Source organism: Neolamprologus multifasciatus, chromosome 17 (assembly GCF_963576455.1).
Source record: "Neolamprologus multifasciatus chromosome 17, fNeoMul1.2, whole genome shotgun sequence".
Lineage (NCBI taxonomy): Eukaryota > Metazoa > Chordata > Actinopteri > Cichliformes > Cichlidae > Neolamprologus > Neolamprologus multifasciatus.
The window spans coordinates 15,200,653-15,217,276 of record NC_140455.1 but is presented as its reverse complement, the minus strand read 5'-3'; the positions used below and the strand labels follow the sequence as shown (position 1 = coordinate 15,217,276).

The window sequence follows — 16,624 nt, the reverse complement described above, 5'->3', positions numbered from 1 at the left end:
GAGGAATAACTGATCGCCGGGCGTGCACTTTTGCTCAGTGTTGAGTGTGAAATGAACTCACCATTACCCAGATAACTGCTCAAGGGTTATCTGGGTAATGGGACTAAAGGTATATGTGTGTGTTGTGTGACGCATGTGGTTTAGCACCTCCACAGCAAGTTAACGAAGTCTTAATGTTCCCAGGATCCCCTGTCCACCCCAAGTTCCACACCTTTTGTTTATTTTTGTGGTTGCTCATGTGGTTTAGCGTTACTGCGTTATTGAGACTGATTAACTGCCATTTTAAATGAAGATTGTGTTAAGTGTTGGATTGTTTAGTCCTCGTGGACAACAGAGCATTTTTTATTCTGGAAGTCAAAACTTATACTGAATAGTCAGTGCAAGGATCCTAGTATGCAACGAATTTAAAGTTAAGAAAACAGATATATTTAGTCTGAATGATTTATGTAGATGTGAAACAACTAGTAAGTTAACATAATTAAATATGGAATAATTTCAATAAAAAGAATTGCTTTCTGTTTTCAAGTAAAAATGTGTGTGAGAATGTTTTTAATTACTCTCCCGGCGTCATTATTATGATGTTTTACAGAGCTAAGTTAACAAGAAACTAATCATCCCTAGTGTTAAATGTATAGTTTAACAGCTTTGAATATGCATACTCTGTGAACATGGGCACTGGTCTGTTCATCTAGGTGGTAAATTGGGGAACCAGCATTGGGTAACATGGGTAGAAAGCAAACCAAGTGATTTACTAGGAAACCGTTGAAAATCGTTTTGTGGGTTATAGGTCACTACTTTTGGTTTTTGTCTACTGGGTGTGGTCCTTTGCTCGTGTTTTTTCCTATGACAGCTGTTTTCATGTGTTTCCGTTCTCTTGAGAATGTAGTACTGTTAACGGTTTGCACTGGGACCTGATTTGAATTGTATAGTGTGCTGTGTGTGGATGTGAAACTTGTGTGGCTTTCAAAGCTGGCAGGTAACTTTGAGGTGACACTGGAGGTTAAGCAGGTCATGAGAAGAACTATGTGAACCAGGTCTTAATATGCATGGTTTTATGAAAAGCACACAAAATCAGATATTTTGTTGTCAGCATAGTTGTTTGTGATCTGACCTTGGCCATTTTTATGAGTCATGACATCTCTCAGGTTTCACTGAACCTGTATACCTAGTTAATTTATATCTTTCACTTTGACATCTTTTTAATAGTCCTTAGGTAAATGCTTGTCTAAATGATACTTTCTTGTAGTTCTTCAAATTTTTAACACATGACAAAGTTATATCAGCGCTATGATCCTGTTGCTTGTATCAGTTTTTAGTCAGCAAGCTTTTGTTGTGGTTTAAAATCAAAACTAAAACTTGATGTTGATGGTAAAATAACCTGTAAAGGAAAACTCTTCTCTTTATGATATTTACCTCCTTTATTCTTTTATGTCTTCAGGTAAGACCACACCAGTGAACATGACTGGTTCATCTGACTCTTCCAAACCCTGTGATCCTTTCAAACCATTCAGTGGCGAGGTCATTGACCCTTTTCAGAGTAAAAAGGGCCTGGGAGACCCATTCAGCGGCAAAGACCCTTTTGTCTCATCCTCAGCATCAAGTAAACCCACTAAAGGCTCTACTTTGGGTTTTACAGACTTCAATTCTGTAAGTTGAGATGAGTGATACTGTTTAACTGTCAGTGTGCACAACAGGTGTCACAGCTCAGTGGACAGAGCCACACTACCACAATTACAAGGTTTCATTTTACTGCAATGGAAGGATCCTGATGAAGACTACTACTACTAAAAGTGCTGTTGAAGCACAAGACTTAGCAGAGTGTACAGTAATTTAGAATCCCAATGAGACAAAAACCCATCATCCTTTGGGTGTGTATGGTTGTCACTGTGTCCTCTGTTTCTCAGGACCAATTAAACAGCAGCTTTAAAGCAATTCAGCACAGCTGTTGTTCGTTACCCATATGAACAACACCCCCATAGCCTTTCACCCCATGTTTCATTCTTCATATGGATGGACTTTATAGCTTTCATGACTGACAGTGTGTTGGGTGTTCAAAAAAAAGCTGGTAACAAAATTTAGAGCTGCTTATCAGGAGCTGTAAATGATGTTGACACTATGGACATTCAAAATGAAATAAAGAAATTAATTTCTCTTTCATGCAGAAATCTCTCTATATGTATAACATATACATCTAAAGCAAATACATAAACAAAGCCAGCATTATCCTCTTTCATCTGGCACTCTTATTATTATTCGTCTATTATTAACTATATTACTATAGTTACTTACATCTCACAGCTTTAAAAAAACATCCACAAGTTATACCTCCGTAAAAGTTATACCTATATGCCTTACAGGCTTAATGTAAGCATCAAAATGACCTTAGCATTGTCCTCTGTCTTCCATTGTTATTCTTCTTATGATAGGAATTACAGTTCTCTCATAAATGCCACTTAAGCACAGACTCTTTAACCACCTCACAGCTCCCTGGCTGAAAATCTTAAGAGCATGCTGTCTTTACACTGTTACCACATTCATATAGTACAGTATGCACACATATAAATTGCTGCCACTCACGGTGAAGAAGTTTTTTGAATATTGTAATTAATAGTTGTACCAACAGATAATAAAAGAAGTGTTCTTGCTGCTGAAAGTTAAAGCTGTGATAACACTATATAATATGACCTGTGACTAACGGTGAAGTTTCCCTGTAATTAAATAGAATTTAATAATATTTACTTACAAGTACTTAAAGGGAGGGACACTAGAATAAGAGGGTAAAAAGTCATGTTTTTAAATTAAACAACGGAATGATTAAACTATTAATATATATACTATAGATGGATGGATGGATACCCATCTTATATCTCACTCACTCCACACTCCATCATGCTCCTTCTTGGTCAAATAGACCTAACACAGCCTGGAGGTGTGTGTGGGGTCATTTTCCTGTTGAAAAATAAATAAATAAGCTCTCTCTTCACCACGAAGAACTGACCTTAACCCAGGTTCACAAAACACATGCAGACTTGAGCCAAACTCGCAAACACAAATATCCCTGAGATGATAAAGAGACTAACAAATGAACTTTCCCTTCCACTACTCTGGCATAGACCTTACCAGGAAGGTTGAGCATTGTGATCCCTTTGTAGTTGGAACACACCCTGCGCTTACCCTTCTGAAAGATTGGAACCACCACCCCAGTCTGCTAATCCAGAGTTACTGCCTCGGATCACCAAGCAGTGTTGCAGAAGCGTGTCAACTAATACAGTCCTTTCACATCCAGAGCCTTTAGGAAATCAGGTCAACTGAACTTGTCCCATACCAAAGTTTTTCCTGCCCGGGTTGCAGCTGTCACCGGAGTTCCACATGCTATCCAAGCCCAATAGGACTCCTCCTTCAGCTTGATGGCTCCTTTCACCACCATGGAGGTGCAAAACATTGTCCATTTGGACTCAATGTCCCCAGTTTCTCTGGAATCCGGAAGTTCTGCCGCAAGTGGTTGTTGAAGTTCTCCTCTTCAGCAACCTCCTATTGGTGTGGGAGTATGCAAGGGAATCAAGAAAACTAGAGGATTATAGAAACCAACTCCACTTTAACCTAACCAAATCAGCATGTCAAGTATGTCAGCAACGATGTCAGCTTGAGAATACCCTTGTTTTACATTGATGTTACACATCTATTAATTGTATCTTGTAAAGCCAGGCTTATTGTGGTCTGAGTCCAGAAGAGTCTAGACATGAGACTTGCTAAATCCCCCTAAAATTTGCGGTTTTTCAAAACTGTGAGTTTTTCCTTATAAACCTTTGTTTGCCACTGTTGGAAGCCACCAAAGGAATCCTTAATAGCCCTCATTTTTGTTGGAAAAGATCTAAATTTTAATTAAAAGAACTAAAGTGTAATTACAGAACAGCTATTTATGTCTGTATCTAAGTATCTCAAAAGCCCACTTTAACTGTACCAAATAATCAAAGCCTTTAAATTTACCCCACCCACTGCAATGGCACTACATAAACTGGCTTTAGAAATTACAGTTTGGTATTGACACTGTAAGGCTTGCAGAACTGCACTGCAGAGAGTCTAATTTTCATGTTGTGCAGGAAAGGGTGTCAGCACTTTGTGTGGTTTTTTTGTTTTGGCAGGAAGAATATCATAGGTGTTTTCAGGGTTTACCAAGACATTCACAGAGGCAAATGGGTTATATCAGTTGTGGTAGATCTGTTTTGTCATGAGTGTTACTCTGAATTAATTGAGTCACTGAGACTAGAACAACAAACACAAACCTGTTGTGATCTTGGAACGGGTTACCAATCCATGGCGAGGAAAGAGACAAACATTCACTCTCATGCTTGGATCCATTTTTAAATCCCCAGATAACCTTACACATTTTATTCTATTTTAAGCCTGGGAATAACTTTTCTGTCAGATTGGTTGACAACTCAGTTCAAATTTTCTGTTAGAATTATCTATTGAACACGAGACACCACAGTATCACTACTCAACTATCAGCTCTTGAGTCTGTCTGCCCTGCACGCTCTTGATGTTTGCTGCTATGTTTACCGCCTTTGTTAAACTACTTTGTTTTCAGTAGTTGATAAGTGTTTTATATTAACTGCTTATTCTTGTAATGCATGTCTTTGTCTTCCGTTACTGTTTTAGGTATTCTCATTATTCTCATGCATCTACTTCCATGTCTATCTTCAACCTGACACTGCAGCTAAGAACAGTGTCTCATGATCTGTCAATGCAACCTAACCTACATTCACAGCTTTACTCGTTAAATTGTAGATTAATACTTCGCTTTACTTAGGACATATGTCTCCTGAAAAACATCACAGTTCATATAAAATGTTTACAGAAAAAGTATTTGTAAAGTATTTGGTGTTTGGCCATCCAGACATTATTTGAACCAAGATGTACCATTATAAATTTGAATGGTTCTTGGATCTAATATTGGTATAACTACTATACTACTAAATCTACTACAGACAACACTTTTATTCCAGCCCTCTGGTAAGGAGACCTTTACATAAAGGTATGTTAGCTTTAGACTGTTCTACTTGATTTACAACATTTATTTCCACTTTTCCAAAATCAGGCAACTGCAGCACCAACACAAACAAAGACCTGTACTTCCTTCTTAAATTAAAAATAGTTTTTTTAAAAAGTCATCTACTAAAGGCATAGCACACTTTGCTTTTAGTAGATGACTGTTATATCTGCCAAAACTCATCATTTACATTGTGTTTAAAATACTCAGATACAGATTTTCATCTACTTTCTCTCACTCTCTGCATGTCACATCTTTTTCTTGTAGAGGTCTTGTTAAGCTTTGCTTAGATCTTTGTGTTACACATTCCTGCTTGAAGGGATTCACTGGCATTCTGTTTCTTCACAGTCCAGCTGTCTTAGTTTTTTACTTTAGCTTCAATACCTTTTATCAGTTTAGGAATTACTGATTTTATATGATTTTTTATAAACTGTCTAGTATCCTAATGCTAGTAGAATCACTTGATCTAAAAATTAATTACTAACAAATCGCTAAAAATAGTTTTTCAAAATGGACTGCACAGAAACCTGGCCAGTATCCATTTACATTGTCTGTTTGCTGTTGTGTGGTGTAACCAGCTTAGATCCATTGAGGTCAGGTGTTTTTGGTTATTAACTTCTCTGTTCTATAATCCAACTCTCTAACAGGACCTGACAAAGTCAAGGTAAGAAGCACTATTACATTCACATAAAATGATCATTAGGGAAGTGTTATCAAAAATGTTGTTGAATATTTGTTGAAGAGTAAGACGAGGATTTCAGATGTACAGTAATAGCAAGAGCTTTAGTTGCTAAACTAAAATGAATGATGTGTCAAAAAATACAGAAACTGTTTTTAATTTATTATATGAAAAGTGCTGTATACATATAACAAAGGGCAGAGAGTCTTCTACTTTTAAAGGTTATTGTAGACCCTGCAAGCAGATTTTTAAAATGGTATCGCTAGGTAAAGGTTTGGACACATATGCTAGATTGTATTCCTTTGTATGGTTGAGCAATCTTTTTTTATTTTAGATCTTTCAAATCTGTCACCTATTTACACACTTGCCTGAAACTTCTCACATTTGCATTTTCTTCAATCTGCATGTCAAAATGTTTTATACCATCTCAACTGGGTTTATTCTTGACATCAGATCATCTGATGGTCAAACATTCAAGGCTAATCAACTTTATTTTGACTAGACAAGACTACAATGAAAATTCTCTCATCTGGAATCATCAAAGTTGAGATTTTTACTCCTCTAAAGTTCCACTTATTTCTTCTTCTCCTTCTTGATTTATTTCACTATTGTTTCTTTACAGTAGTTTAACCAGAAAGACCAAATTTGCACATTTTGCGTTAAATACTTGATGTTAAGATGTACCTCTGTAAAATCTTAGTTTCTGAAAATGGCAACTGAGAAGCTTCTCCTCAGCAGCAAATGGTTTTAATCTTAAGTGGTTGGAGTGGTTCAAATGTTCCTCCATCCAAGTGTTTGCATCTTTCTGCATCCAAGTGCTAATACATGTCAGTTCTACTAAACCAGGGGTCGGCAACCTGCAGCTCCGGAGCCGCATGCAGTTCTTTAGTCCTTGTAGTGCGGCTCTGCGTGGTTTGGGAATATAAATTAGAAGTATTTAGCTGAAGTGTATTTTATTTATGTTAGTTCTTTTTTAACTTGTAGTTCTAAATTGGAAGATTATTGTGATATTGAAATATAAAAATAAAATTATATTCTATTATGTTTTCTATTACGCTCAAAATAAGCGTCACACTTGCGGAAGCCGGTGTATCCGCCGAAACGCCGTGCCTTTATCGAGACTTTCAACCCCAGGTAGGCCAATTATGGACCTCCAGATCCACATTATGTCAGCAGCTATTCTCCACCGTGAACTATGTTAAAAACGAACACCGCTCACCCTCACAGATGACAGCTTACAGTCCTGCATAAAGATGAAAGTGACTTTGTACAGCCCCGATTTGCAGACGCTGTGCGCAGAAGTTCAGGAGCAGAAGTCCCATTGTAAACATATCACGGCAGACCCGACACTGTTTGCATGAACATGCTTTTCAGCATCTACCACTTTTCACACACGGCTGCTGTACGCATACAGCCGGCTGCAGCTTTTCAGCTCACAGCCCGACACATACCAACACAACAGCACAGATAGCACAGACGTTAAGGCGGCGAGGCGTGATTGTGGGTGCCGCTCAGGTGTGTCCGCCTCCCCTGCAGCGGCGCTGCAGACCACGCCCCGCCACATACATTAACCAGGTAAAATACATATTTAGGCAGAATTTTGCAAGTATCTATTTTTCATCTTTTAGCAGCATAGTGCTTTTTTTCCAATTATTTTTTAAAAGTCAGGTCAAGGCTCCAAAAGCCCAAAGGCGATATAAGGGTGGCGGCTCACAACAGTTTTTGTTTGCTGGATCATTTTAGTTCAGCTGGGTGTCTTTCCTTTTGTTATATTTCTTTAAGAGTTCAAATGTGTTAATTACATAAATAAAATGTAATTTTCTCTGTAGCACTTCATGGATTTCATAAGTAATAGACCTTAGTTGTTCACACAAAGCATAAAGGTAAAAAAACAATATATACAGTTTTATCTTCATTTTAGATTTCAAAATGTATTTGCGGCTCCCAGTGTTTTCTTTTGCGTGGAAACCGGGTCCAAATGGCTCTTTGGGTGTGAAAGGTTGCTGACCCCTGGTCTAAACCAACCGAAGGTGCAATATCCAATCAGTATCCATCAGTATCCTGTTTTCAATCTGACAGTGGTTCTAAATTACCTCTAATTTTTGATATGTTTGATAATTGACTTTTGCTACTGTTCAAGTTGGAAACTCTTCAAACTTAAACACTGGACACATGTCTAAGTATGTGGATGGTCAAATTTGTGTTCTTTTGGCCACAGCTTAGGTCTTCTCTGATCTTGTTATGTGGAAAAGGGATTATTTCAAAAACAAGGACTTATTGTGCAAAAGTCTTGAGCCGTGCCTCATTTCTATATCTTTTGCTTTTTTTTACTAGCAACCTATCAGACAACACAGTTTGACAGAAATAAATTATCTTTTTGACACCAACAAGATGCTATTAGCGGAAAATTTTCCATATCTTCAGATTGTGCGCAGAGAATTTGAGGTGACTAGACAAACAGACAACTATATAAGAAGTGGCAGGCCTATACACTATCTACTGCAGATGAATAGTATCTGAAAATTAAGTCCTTAAAAAATTGGAAAAAAAACACAGGACCTGATGGCTACATCTGGCTCTTCAGTTCATCCATTCACTGAAGCCTCATCAAGAATCTTCTCAGTGAAGGGGGCCTGTCTAGGAGCCCTTAAGGAGAACAGGGATAAAAGTATGATGTATGATAAATTGCACAAGAAATGGACTGAAAATCAGTGGCAACGGTGTGTGATGGACTGATTAATCTAGATCTGAAATTTTTAGTCAAGTGGTTGCCAGTATGGGAGAAGGCGCTGTGAGCTTCTACAGCTATCTGCAAAACCACCAGATTTTGATCCACAATGAAATGCCATCTGGAAAGCAACTGATTGGCGACAGCTAGTTTTTTTCGCCATGACAATTAACACACACACTGTCCCACACACAAAACAATCAATGCTGTCAGTCACTTATTGGCCTCCCCAGAGTCTGGAACTCAGCATTATTAAAGCAGTTTGGTATCCACATTTCAGAGCTTTGAGAGCTTTGAAAGCTTTAAGAACTATTCTTTAAGACTACTTGAAGAAATGACAAGAAAGGTGCCTAAGAGAGTTCAGACTGTATTGAAGAATAAAGGTGTTCATACCAAATATTAACTTTCAAGCTGGTTAGAACTGTACAAACTGTTTTTGACTTATATACTGTATTTCCATTTAAGTTTCCACATTTCAATAAATCTCTTCATCTGTTTTCCATTTTCTTTGCAAAATATAAAGAAATGAAAGACTGCAGAGGACTTTTGCACAATACTGCAAATCTCAACGCTCTCTCTCGCACTCTCTCTATCTTTCTCTTTGCAGTTTGGAAACGAGGCTCAGCAGTTAGAATGGGCTAAACGTGAAAGCGAGCGTGCAGAACGTGAGCGGCTGAAGAGACTCAGACAGCAGGAACAGGAGGACCTGGAACTGGCCATTGCCCTCAGTAAAGCAGAGATGTCCAATGCATGACCTGGAGGTCCCACTACATGTGAATACTTGTATAGCCATAGTGAGGCTAACCTGCAGACAAAGGTGACTGACTGAAATATTAAGACATGAAACGCATCACTGAACTAATTACTGCACACACACTCACACAGAACTCCACACTCAGTGACTTTATTGGATTGGAAGAAAACAAGAAACTTTCAGACAAGTTTGGATGATGGCCTTGCAAACAGAAAAAAAAACAGTAAAACAGAATCGTGGGTTGCAAAACATCATTGAAAAATGGGTGCTGACATGAAGAAAAGGGGAACTGAAATATAAAGACGTGGAAAGAAAGCTGCTTGGTAGAAAGAGTGTACAGGCCCCATAGTAGCTACACGGTAATGTTGTTTTACCGATTAGGGAGACTAGCTAATCGCTGCACGACAGTTTGTATCACGTCATGTTTCTTTGTTTTGTTTTTTAAGCTACACTCACCATATGGAAACAAACCTTGCTGTCATTAATAGACGAGCAGATGACCTTTTCTTTTGTTGTAACAATCAGCAGCAAAGAAATTGCCCCTGTAATTCTCAGAAGGGACTTGTAAATTGGTTGTATCATTTTATCTAATGAAATTACATGATGTAGTAAGTATGTCAGTTAATATTCAGTGCTAATGCATAGAATGAGGTTTAAATTCCCATTTGGTATAGAGAGGCTTATAGAAAGGACTGGATTCATTCAGTAATACTCATTAGGGGAGGGTTTAAAAAATCTATTTCCCCGATTCAAATCGATTTTTGTTTGAATAAAGCGATATCGTGTCATTAAATCCTGATTCGATTTTTAATTATTTTTAAGTATTTGGTCAGAAACGACAAAATCTCAGCTTAAAGCTCACAAAATGACTTCAACAACCACAAAACAGCAAATGAGAGCAGTTAAATGGATTCTGCGAAAAGACGTAAACACAAAGCGCGGATCATTCACCCGAAGATCTGCGCACAGACACGCCGTCAGGTGCTGAAAGCAAACAGATTCTGAAGTCGCAGGTTTTGCCACTTTCCGACCAAAATTCACTGATAGGCAGCAAAAAAAGATCAAAACTACGCTTCACGTGTGAAAAACATCGTCGTGAATTCCCTCTTACTTTACAGTTTTGCTTCCACTACGATAAAAATCACACTTCCTGCACGGCTCTCTCTCAGTCTATTTCAAGAACAGTTTCCAATCTGAAATCTGTTTTCTGCATTATGTACAGTTTTATGTACAGCGCTGTTTTTTTTTCTCTGTAACTTTGCTCTGCTTCACTTCAGCAGCGTCAGGTAATGTTTATATGCAGATTCATGGTTTTCTTCTGTTTTTGTTCAACTGCAGAATATTTTTCAGGCGGTTGTCTGCTTTAAAAAGCCAGGCCAGGAAAATCTCCTTCATGCTTTTCTGTGTTTTATCCTCAGTTACTTTGACACAAAGGCATCTGCTGTGATGCTCACACCTTTGATGAAGTGTCAGCTTTTTATACATACATATAAAAATATGGATATGTATTAATGAATGATCAGAACTATAATATTTCTGACTGTCTGAATCGAAACTGAATCTAATTGAATCGGGGATCGAATCTGGACCTTCTGAGTCAATCGATTATAGAAATGAGTGACAATACCCAGCCCTAATACTCATTAAATATTCTTTTAAGGCCAGACACTTACACTAACAAAGACTGAGATAAGAAGTGAAAAGATCGATATTAACAGTATTTTTAAACTGTATTTAACCACTTTGTTTCAAGCTAGACTAAAGTCGGTGCTTCATTTTTTCTCATGACTCCAGGTGAGCTTTTATCTCCAAATATCAGGATTTAGAGATTAAACACTTTAACCAGATAAAGATTCAGGCAATCTGGGATACCAAGAGCCTTATTATCCAATGGTTCCACTGTATAACAATTTTAACAGTAATACCTTCATGAAATATTCCTTCTGTGTACTACTGAAATTCAAAAGGCCTCAAGGAACCACAGACAATATTATCTTTTCAGGTGTGTGCTGTAGTCCCTGAGTTTAAATGGCTTCTCTTGTGAATTTGTCTTTCAGCCTCCAGTTTAAATGTGACATAATGTGAAAATCCACTTTACTTTGTGTTGTGCTTATTTATCATAAAGAAATAAATAATACAGAGCGGGGGAAAGAGACTCAGAATAGGGGTGTTTTTCTTTGGTACTCTTCTGTCTTGAGTCTGTAGCTTACATGTTTCTCTTTTTCAGTATTACGTTTGCCACCCATCGCAGACGCTCCCTTCCTCTGGCTCATCATTTCAGTTTAAAAAAAATCTTTTAGCCTGGCAGTGTTTAAGGTAGAGGGTTTATTGGCTCTTATTCACATTATGGAAAATGAAGACATAAATTTAACAGAAGCTGAGGGAAGCAGCATGCATTACATTGGTTTCCTCTAATGTGATAACTATCTAATGAATGAAAATAACTATGTCAGGATATCGACATATTCTTTGGAGTAAGAGTAACGTACTGTAAAAATATGTTTTCCGTTATCATGAGTGAGGTCATTGTGTAAAGAGTCCTCTGCACTGACCTGTAGAGCTTTCTTGCCGTCTCTGCGGTGTATATAGACAGAGCCTATGCCTCTCCTTGACAACTGTACTCTGATCACAGTGATGTGATATCAGACCACATTCAGCAAATGAAATAAAAGATGAGGGAATTAATTTTTCATATTTCAACTAGTCTGTTTTTTATTGATTCTTTTTTAGAAACTGATGGTTTTAGCACTGTTTTTAGTTGATGACTACAGAACAGCAAACACAAGTTGCAGATAGATTTCTGACTGGCAGGAAACTGGATGTTGAAGAGTGCTAATTCTTATGTGACATAGTTTGATGTTCCATAACAACTCACTTTGTTTATTTTAGGAGTTGTCTCTTTACTTGAACTATGAACCAATGCTTAAGGGAGACAGAAATAAGTTGTTTCTAGAGTTTTGTTTTGTTTTTTATTTGGATTTTGTTTTTGTTTTTTTTACTGTCCCAAAAAAACAGATTTCATTGAACTTAACTTCTGAGCTGTTAGTGCAAAGCAAAGCTTACTGATGTGATCTTTATACTGTAACATTGCACTGGATGCAATCTGATGGAACCTAAAAATGTTTCAGTCATTCTGAAATCACTTCAGATTTGTTGCAATTCAATGAAAATATAAACTCCTTCTAATAACAGAAAACACTGGCGTACATTCTGCTCAACTTGAAGTTTAATACATAAAGAAATGTACTGAAATGTTCAGGTTGCGTCAGATTTCAGTCCAAAACTGTGATGGGATGGTCCCAAATAAGAGCTGGCGGCGTGTAAAGGCTTTGTACTGAGTGATATGACAGAATGACCTCCAATAAGTGTTACACTTGCTTTTCCACTCATCACGTTGAAAAAAAAAATGCTGGTACTAATGTGGTTACTTTAATGATGCAACATTGAATATTTGTTTGTCTTTTTCTTCCCAGATGTCAGACATATTGAAACCGCTTTCCAGGGGGTCAGCATTATATAAATCCTTGTAATGTGAATTCACCAAAATAGGAGTGAAAAGTGAAGTTAAGGTTGATAATGCACCCCTGATTCTACGCGTAAGAAGTGTAAACTGCCTCTCTCAGCTTTTCTTTGTTATGTTCACACATCAAGAGTGTTTCTTTTACTATAGCTGTTACTGAGCGGTGTCCTTAGTATGTGATAAACCTGCTTTCATCTACTTCTCAGTCATAAAACACATGTTGGCTTTTATGTCTCTGCCATGAATAGAAGCCCCCTCGTGTCCGTCCGTTTTCTCAGTTTAAATAAAACTGTTCATGAGCTTCTACGCGCCAGCAGGTCGTCAGCTACACACTTGTTCTCACTGCATTATAAAAAGTTACAGTTAACTTAATTGCTATCGAGTAAAGAGCTTATAGTGTGGTATACTAGAAGTTGAATAAAAAGCTATGTGTATTATCTAAAAGGTGCAGTATGTTCAATACCTTACTGCAGAATTATTTGCCCCTGTTTTTCACAGTGGCTAGAGGTGTTACTTTTGTTTGTTAACCAGATTTCTTTCATTCTTACAGCACATTGACATCAGATCAAGCATGTATTCCAATAGCAGTCACCTAACAACTCATCTATACTAGCTTGAGAAGCAATGTGATCTAAGCTTCTTGCTTGAGGCATCTCTAAACTTGTCACTGCTGATTGTGACATAATAGTCTTAACTGCTTCGTTAAGGTGATATCATAGCAAGAATGTTCATGTTTGAGCTCTCCTTTGAGCTGGCCCCTCACAGGTGGAGTTTAACTTTTCGGCTTCCTGCCACAGTTCAAAGACGTGGTTGGTTTGACTTCTACATAGGCTGTGATTTTCACACAAATATGCTTCATAACCTAACGTGCTGTATACCACTGAGGTCACAATGTGGTACTGAGCCTGAAAGAAGTCTGTATAGACACAGCTAGAGGACTGAAGCTTTTGCTATTCTTCTTGCAACTATGTGGAACCCACACTGGCTTAAGTGCTATAGAAGTTTATTTTTCCCAGAACTAAACAGAGTGTCCTTTGACTGAGTGTGTATGTCGATGGCTCAGCTGAATTTTGAAAGCAAAACGTGGACTCGTTCTGTATATTATAGGGCAGAGAGGTGCGTTATCTTTATAGCACAGCTGACATTCTGTGGCGGTGTATATACTTCAACAAGCTAGGATGTGATATTTTCACACAGTATAACTAGCAACATGTAGGAAACAGAGGGACCTGTGATTACGCCAACGCACTCCTTGAGAAGTAGGGTTGGACAGCAGTTCTATTGGTTTGATTCTGACGTTCTGCACCAATGCTGAAAACAAAACTTGAAATATTTCAAAATTCAGAAATTAGTAGTATGTGGTGAGATGGAACAACATGCACATTAGCATTAGCACCAAGAACTAGCAGCACTCAATACTCGGTCCTTCTGTAAAAGACCGCATATGATGTGTGTCTGCAATCACCCCGTCTGCTGTGTACTGCTGTTAACAGACTGGTACCATTGTTCATACTGTATTTGTCATTAGATACCTCCATTGTGCAATAGATATGTTTCTTTTATTGTTGTTTTATGTATAGTCTGAAAGAAGTCTAATTTTTTATATGTTGTGTATGTTTTTAATATAATTATTTATGTATCCACAGCCAGCCACTCTTCTGACCTGATTTTCTTCCAAGCATCAAAAGCCTTTTATCGCAAATCCTTTTTTTTTTTATTTTGAGGAAAAACAAGTAAACACAATGTTAATTACTAAATGTTATTAAAATATCAACAGTGTTAGCAGTTAAGAAATATCAGCTTATGATTGATGATAAGTGTCAAAATTACAGCTTAACAGTTTCTTTGTTTTAGTGTTCATTTTATCAGAATGGTTCATGTTTTCTTGTAGTGTGAAACCACTGAATTCTGTCTTTGCTGGAATGCTGATGCTTAATATTAAGCAGGCAAAATGAATTCATTGTGTCATTCGTCATTTATTTGATTTCTTTTCTAACTCTTGTTGTTGTTGCTCTCTCTGCTATCGACAAATTATTCAGCACTGTTTTTATAAAAATGCATACAGTGCGTGTACGTTCTCTGTAGTATCATGTCTGGTATATGTGTCCTAACAGCATAAACAAACGAACCAGTGAATTTTAGAGGAAAACATTTGGAACAACGGATAGAGAACAGAGGTTTACCTAGAAAAGTGAGGATCTATATGGTCTCTATATGGTCTGTACTGTTTACTAGAATAAACATTTCCATTAATGAATGCATGTTTGACTTGTCAACAGTTTTGTATGACTATTCGTAAAGCTTAATATAGTATTACACGTTTAGAAATCTTAAATTCTTAATTACATATTTAGGGACAAAGTGCCAAATGTAATTTATTAAATCCCTAAATCGCAATTTCATTAAGAAATAAAGTGATTTTAATCATTTTAGAAGCTATTAGAACTTAAAATCCATCCTTCAGCATTTTCAAAGTATTTTTTCCAAACCAGACATCTGTAGCAGTATTCACAGTGCTTCACTTCTTCCACATTTTGTCAGCCTGATTCAAAAATTGAGTCATTTTTCACCTGAAAAGTCTACACACAATCACCATAGCAACAGTGATGAAAGTTTACAATTCTCCATTTCAACTAAACTCATCGTTTTGAATGTCATGGCAAAGGATGTCAGTACTTAACTGTAATACTTGTTCACGGTATGCTTTTGTTTTTTAGTTTTTATACATATGGATGAATTTCAAGCGGACTTTTTATTCATGGATTATTTTTGCATTATATTTTGAGGTGAGAAATGAATCCATTTTGGATTGAGGCTGTAACAAAAGTAAATACTTTACAGATGCTCCTCCCCTCCCAGACAGTCACAGTGTGAGGTGAATTACACTCATTTCAAGGGCACACCTGTAAGTGTGAAATGAATGCTGTGCAATTCTGGACATATTAGCTGTAAACCAAGCAATCCTCTATGTTGGCAAGTGCTAACTGTCTCACTGAGGAATAAGAGGAAATTCTTCACACCATTGTGTTTACTCTACGATAATGAAGAGGAGGAAAATGAAAAACCTGTGAGCCAGAGAATATTTGTGGGTAAATGTTGGAGTGCTGTTAACATTTTTGATACTAAAAACCTAACAACCTGGAGAAAAAAAGCCCTTTGTATTGGAGGAATTGACCATGAGCACTCACTAGTCCCTGTACATCTATTCAACTGCTTGTTGATGCACTTATGTGATCAACATGACAGAAATTCAATATATTCAGGCAGACATAATCAAGACAACCCACTTAAGTTCACCAAGCATCACAATGGCTCAGAATGATGAGTTAAGTGACTGAGAATGTGGCATGGTTGGGATTTTCCTGCAGGAACATCTTTAGGGTGTTCATGCAGGAACATCTTTACAGATAGTGTTCGTTCAGGGGACTGGTTTCAGTTATTGTGCAATGTACTGTTTATTGCAAAGTGAAAGTGTTAAGGAACCACAGCAAGTATACCTGAAGTTACAGAGCAGAGTTCCTGAATGCTGAGGCTACGGTAAAAGTTGGCAAAGCTCTGCTGACTAAACCTCCTCTGGCATTAACATCAACACATAACCGTGGACCTTGAGCTTCATGACATGGCTTTCGATGACTGAGTGGCTCCTGTTGATGTAATGTGTCGGTAGCCTGATACTTTCTTCCATATAGTGTATATGTGGACTTGACTTTTATGTCAAATGGAGCCGCGCACAAGTTTTGAAATTATATCTCGATTGAGGTACTAACATCTTGACCATAATCTGCCATGGCATGATGCCGTCCTGGAACGTCCCGACAGTCTCAAGCTGAAAGGAAACGGGAGCCTCACTGTGTTTTAGGGGCTGTGGCTCAGCAGGGAGAGCAGATTGTTGA

The 16,624-nt window shown here is 37.6% G+C and overlaps 1 protein-coding gene across 1 annotated transcript in view; it reads left to right on the top strand.

Moving 5' to 3' along the window:
- eps15l1a (epidermal growth factor receptor pathway substrate 15-like 1a) overlaps positions 1-14,988 on the top strand; it is a 48,460-nt gene extending 33,472 nt beyond the window's left edge. The window contains exons 26-28 of the mRNA XM_085138286.1: positions 1,439-1,600; positions 5,698-5,714; positions 9,065-14,988. Coding sequence (XP_084994412.1) covers positions 1,439-1,600; positions 5,698-5,714; positions 9,065-9,211 — 326 coding nt within the window. The 3' untranslated portion in view covers positions 9,212-14,988. The remainder of the gene's footprint in view (positions 1-1,438; positions 1,601-5,697; positions 5,715-9,064) is intronic.
- Positions 14,989-16,624: the final 1,636 nt, after the last annotated feature.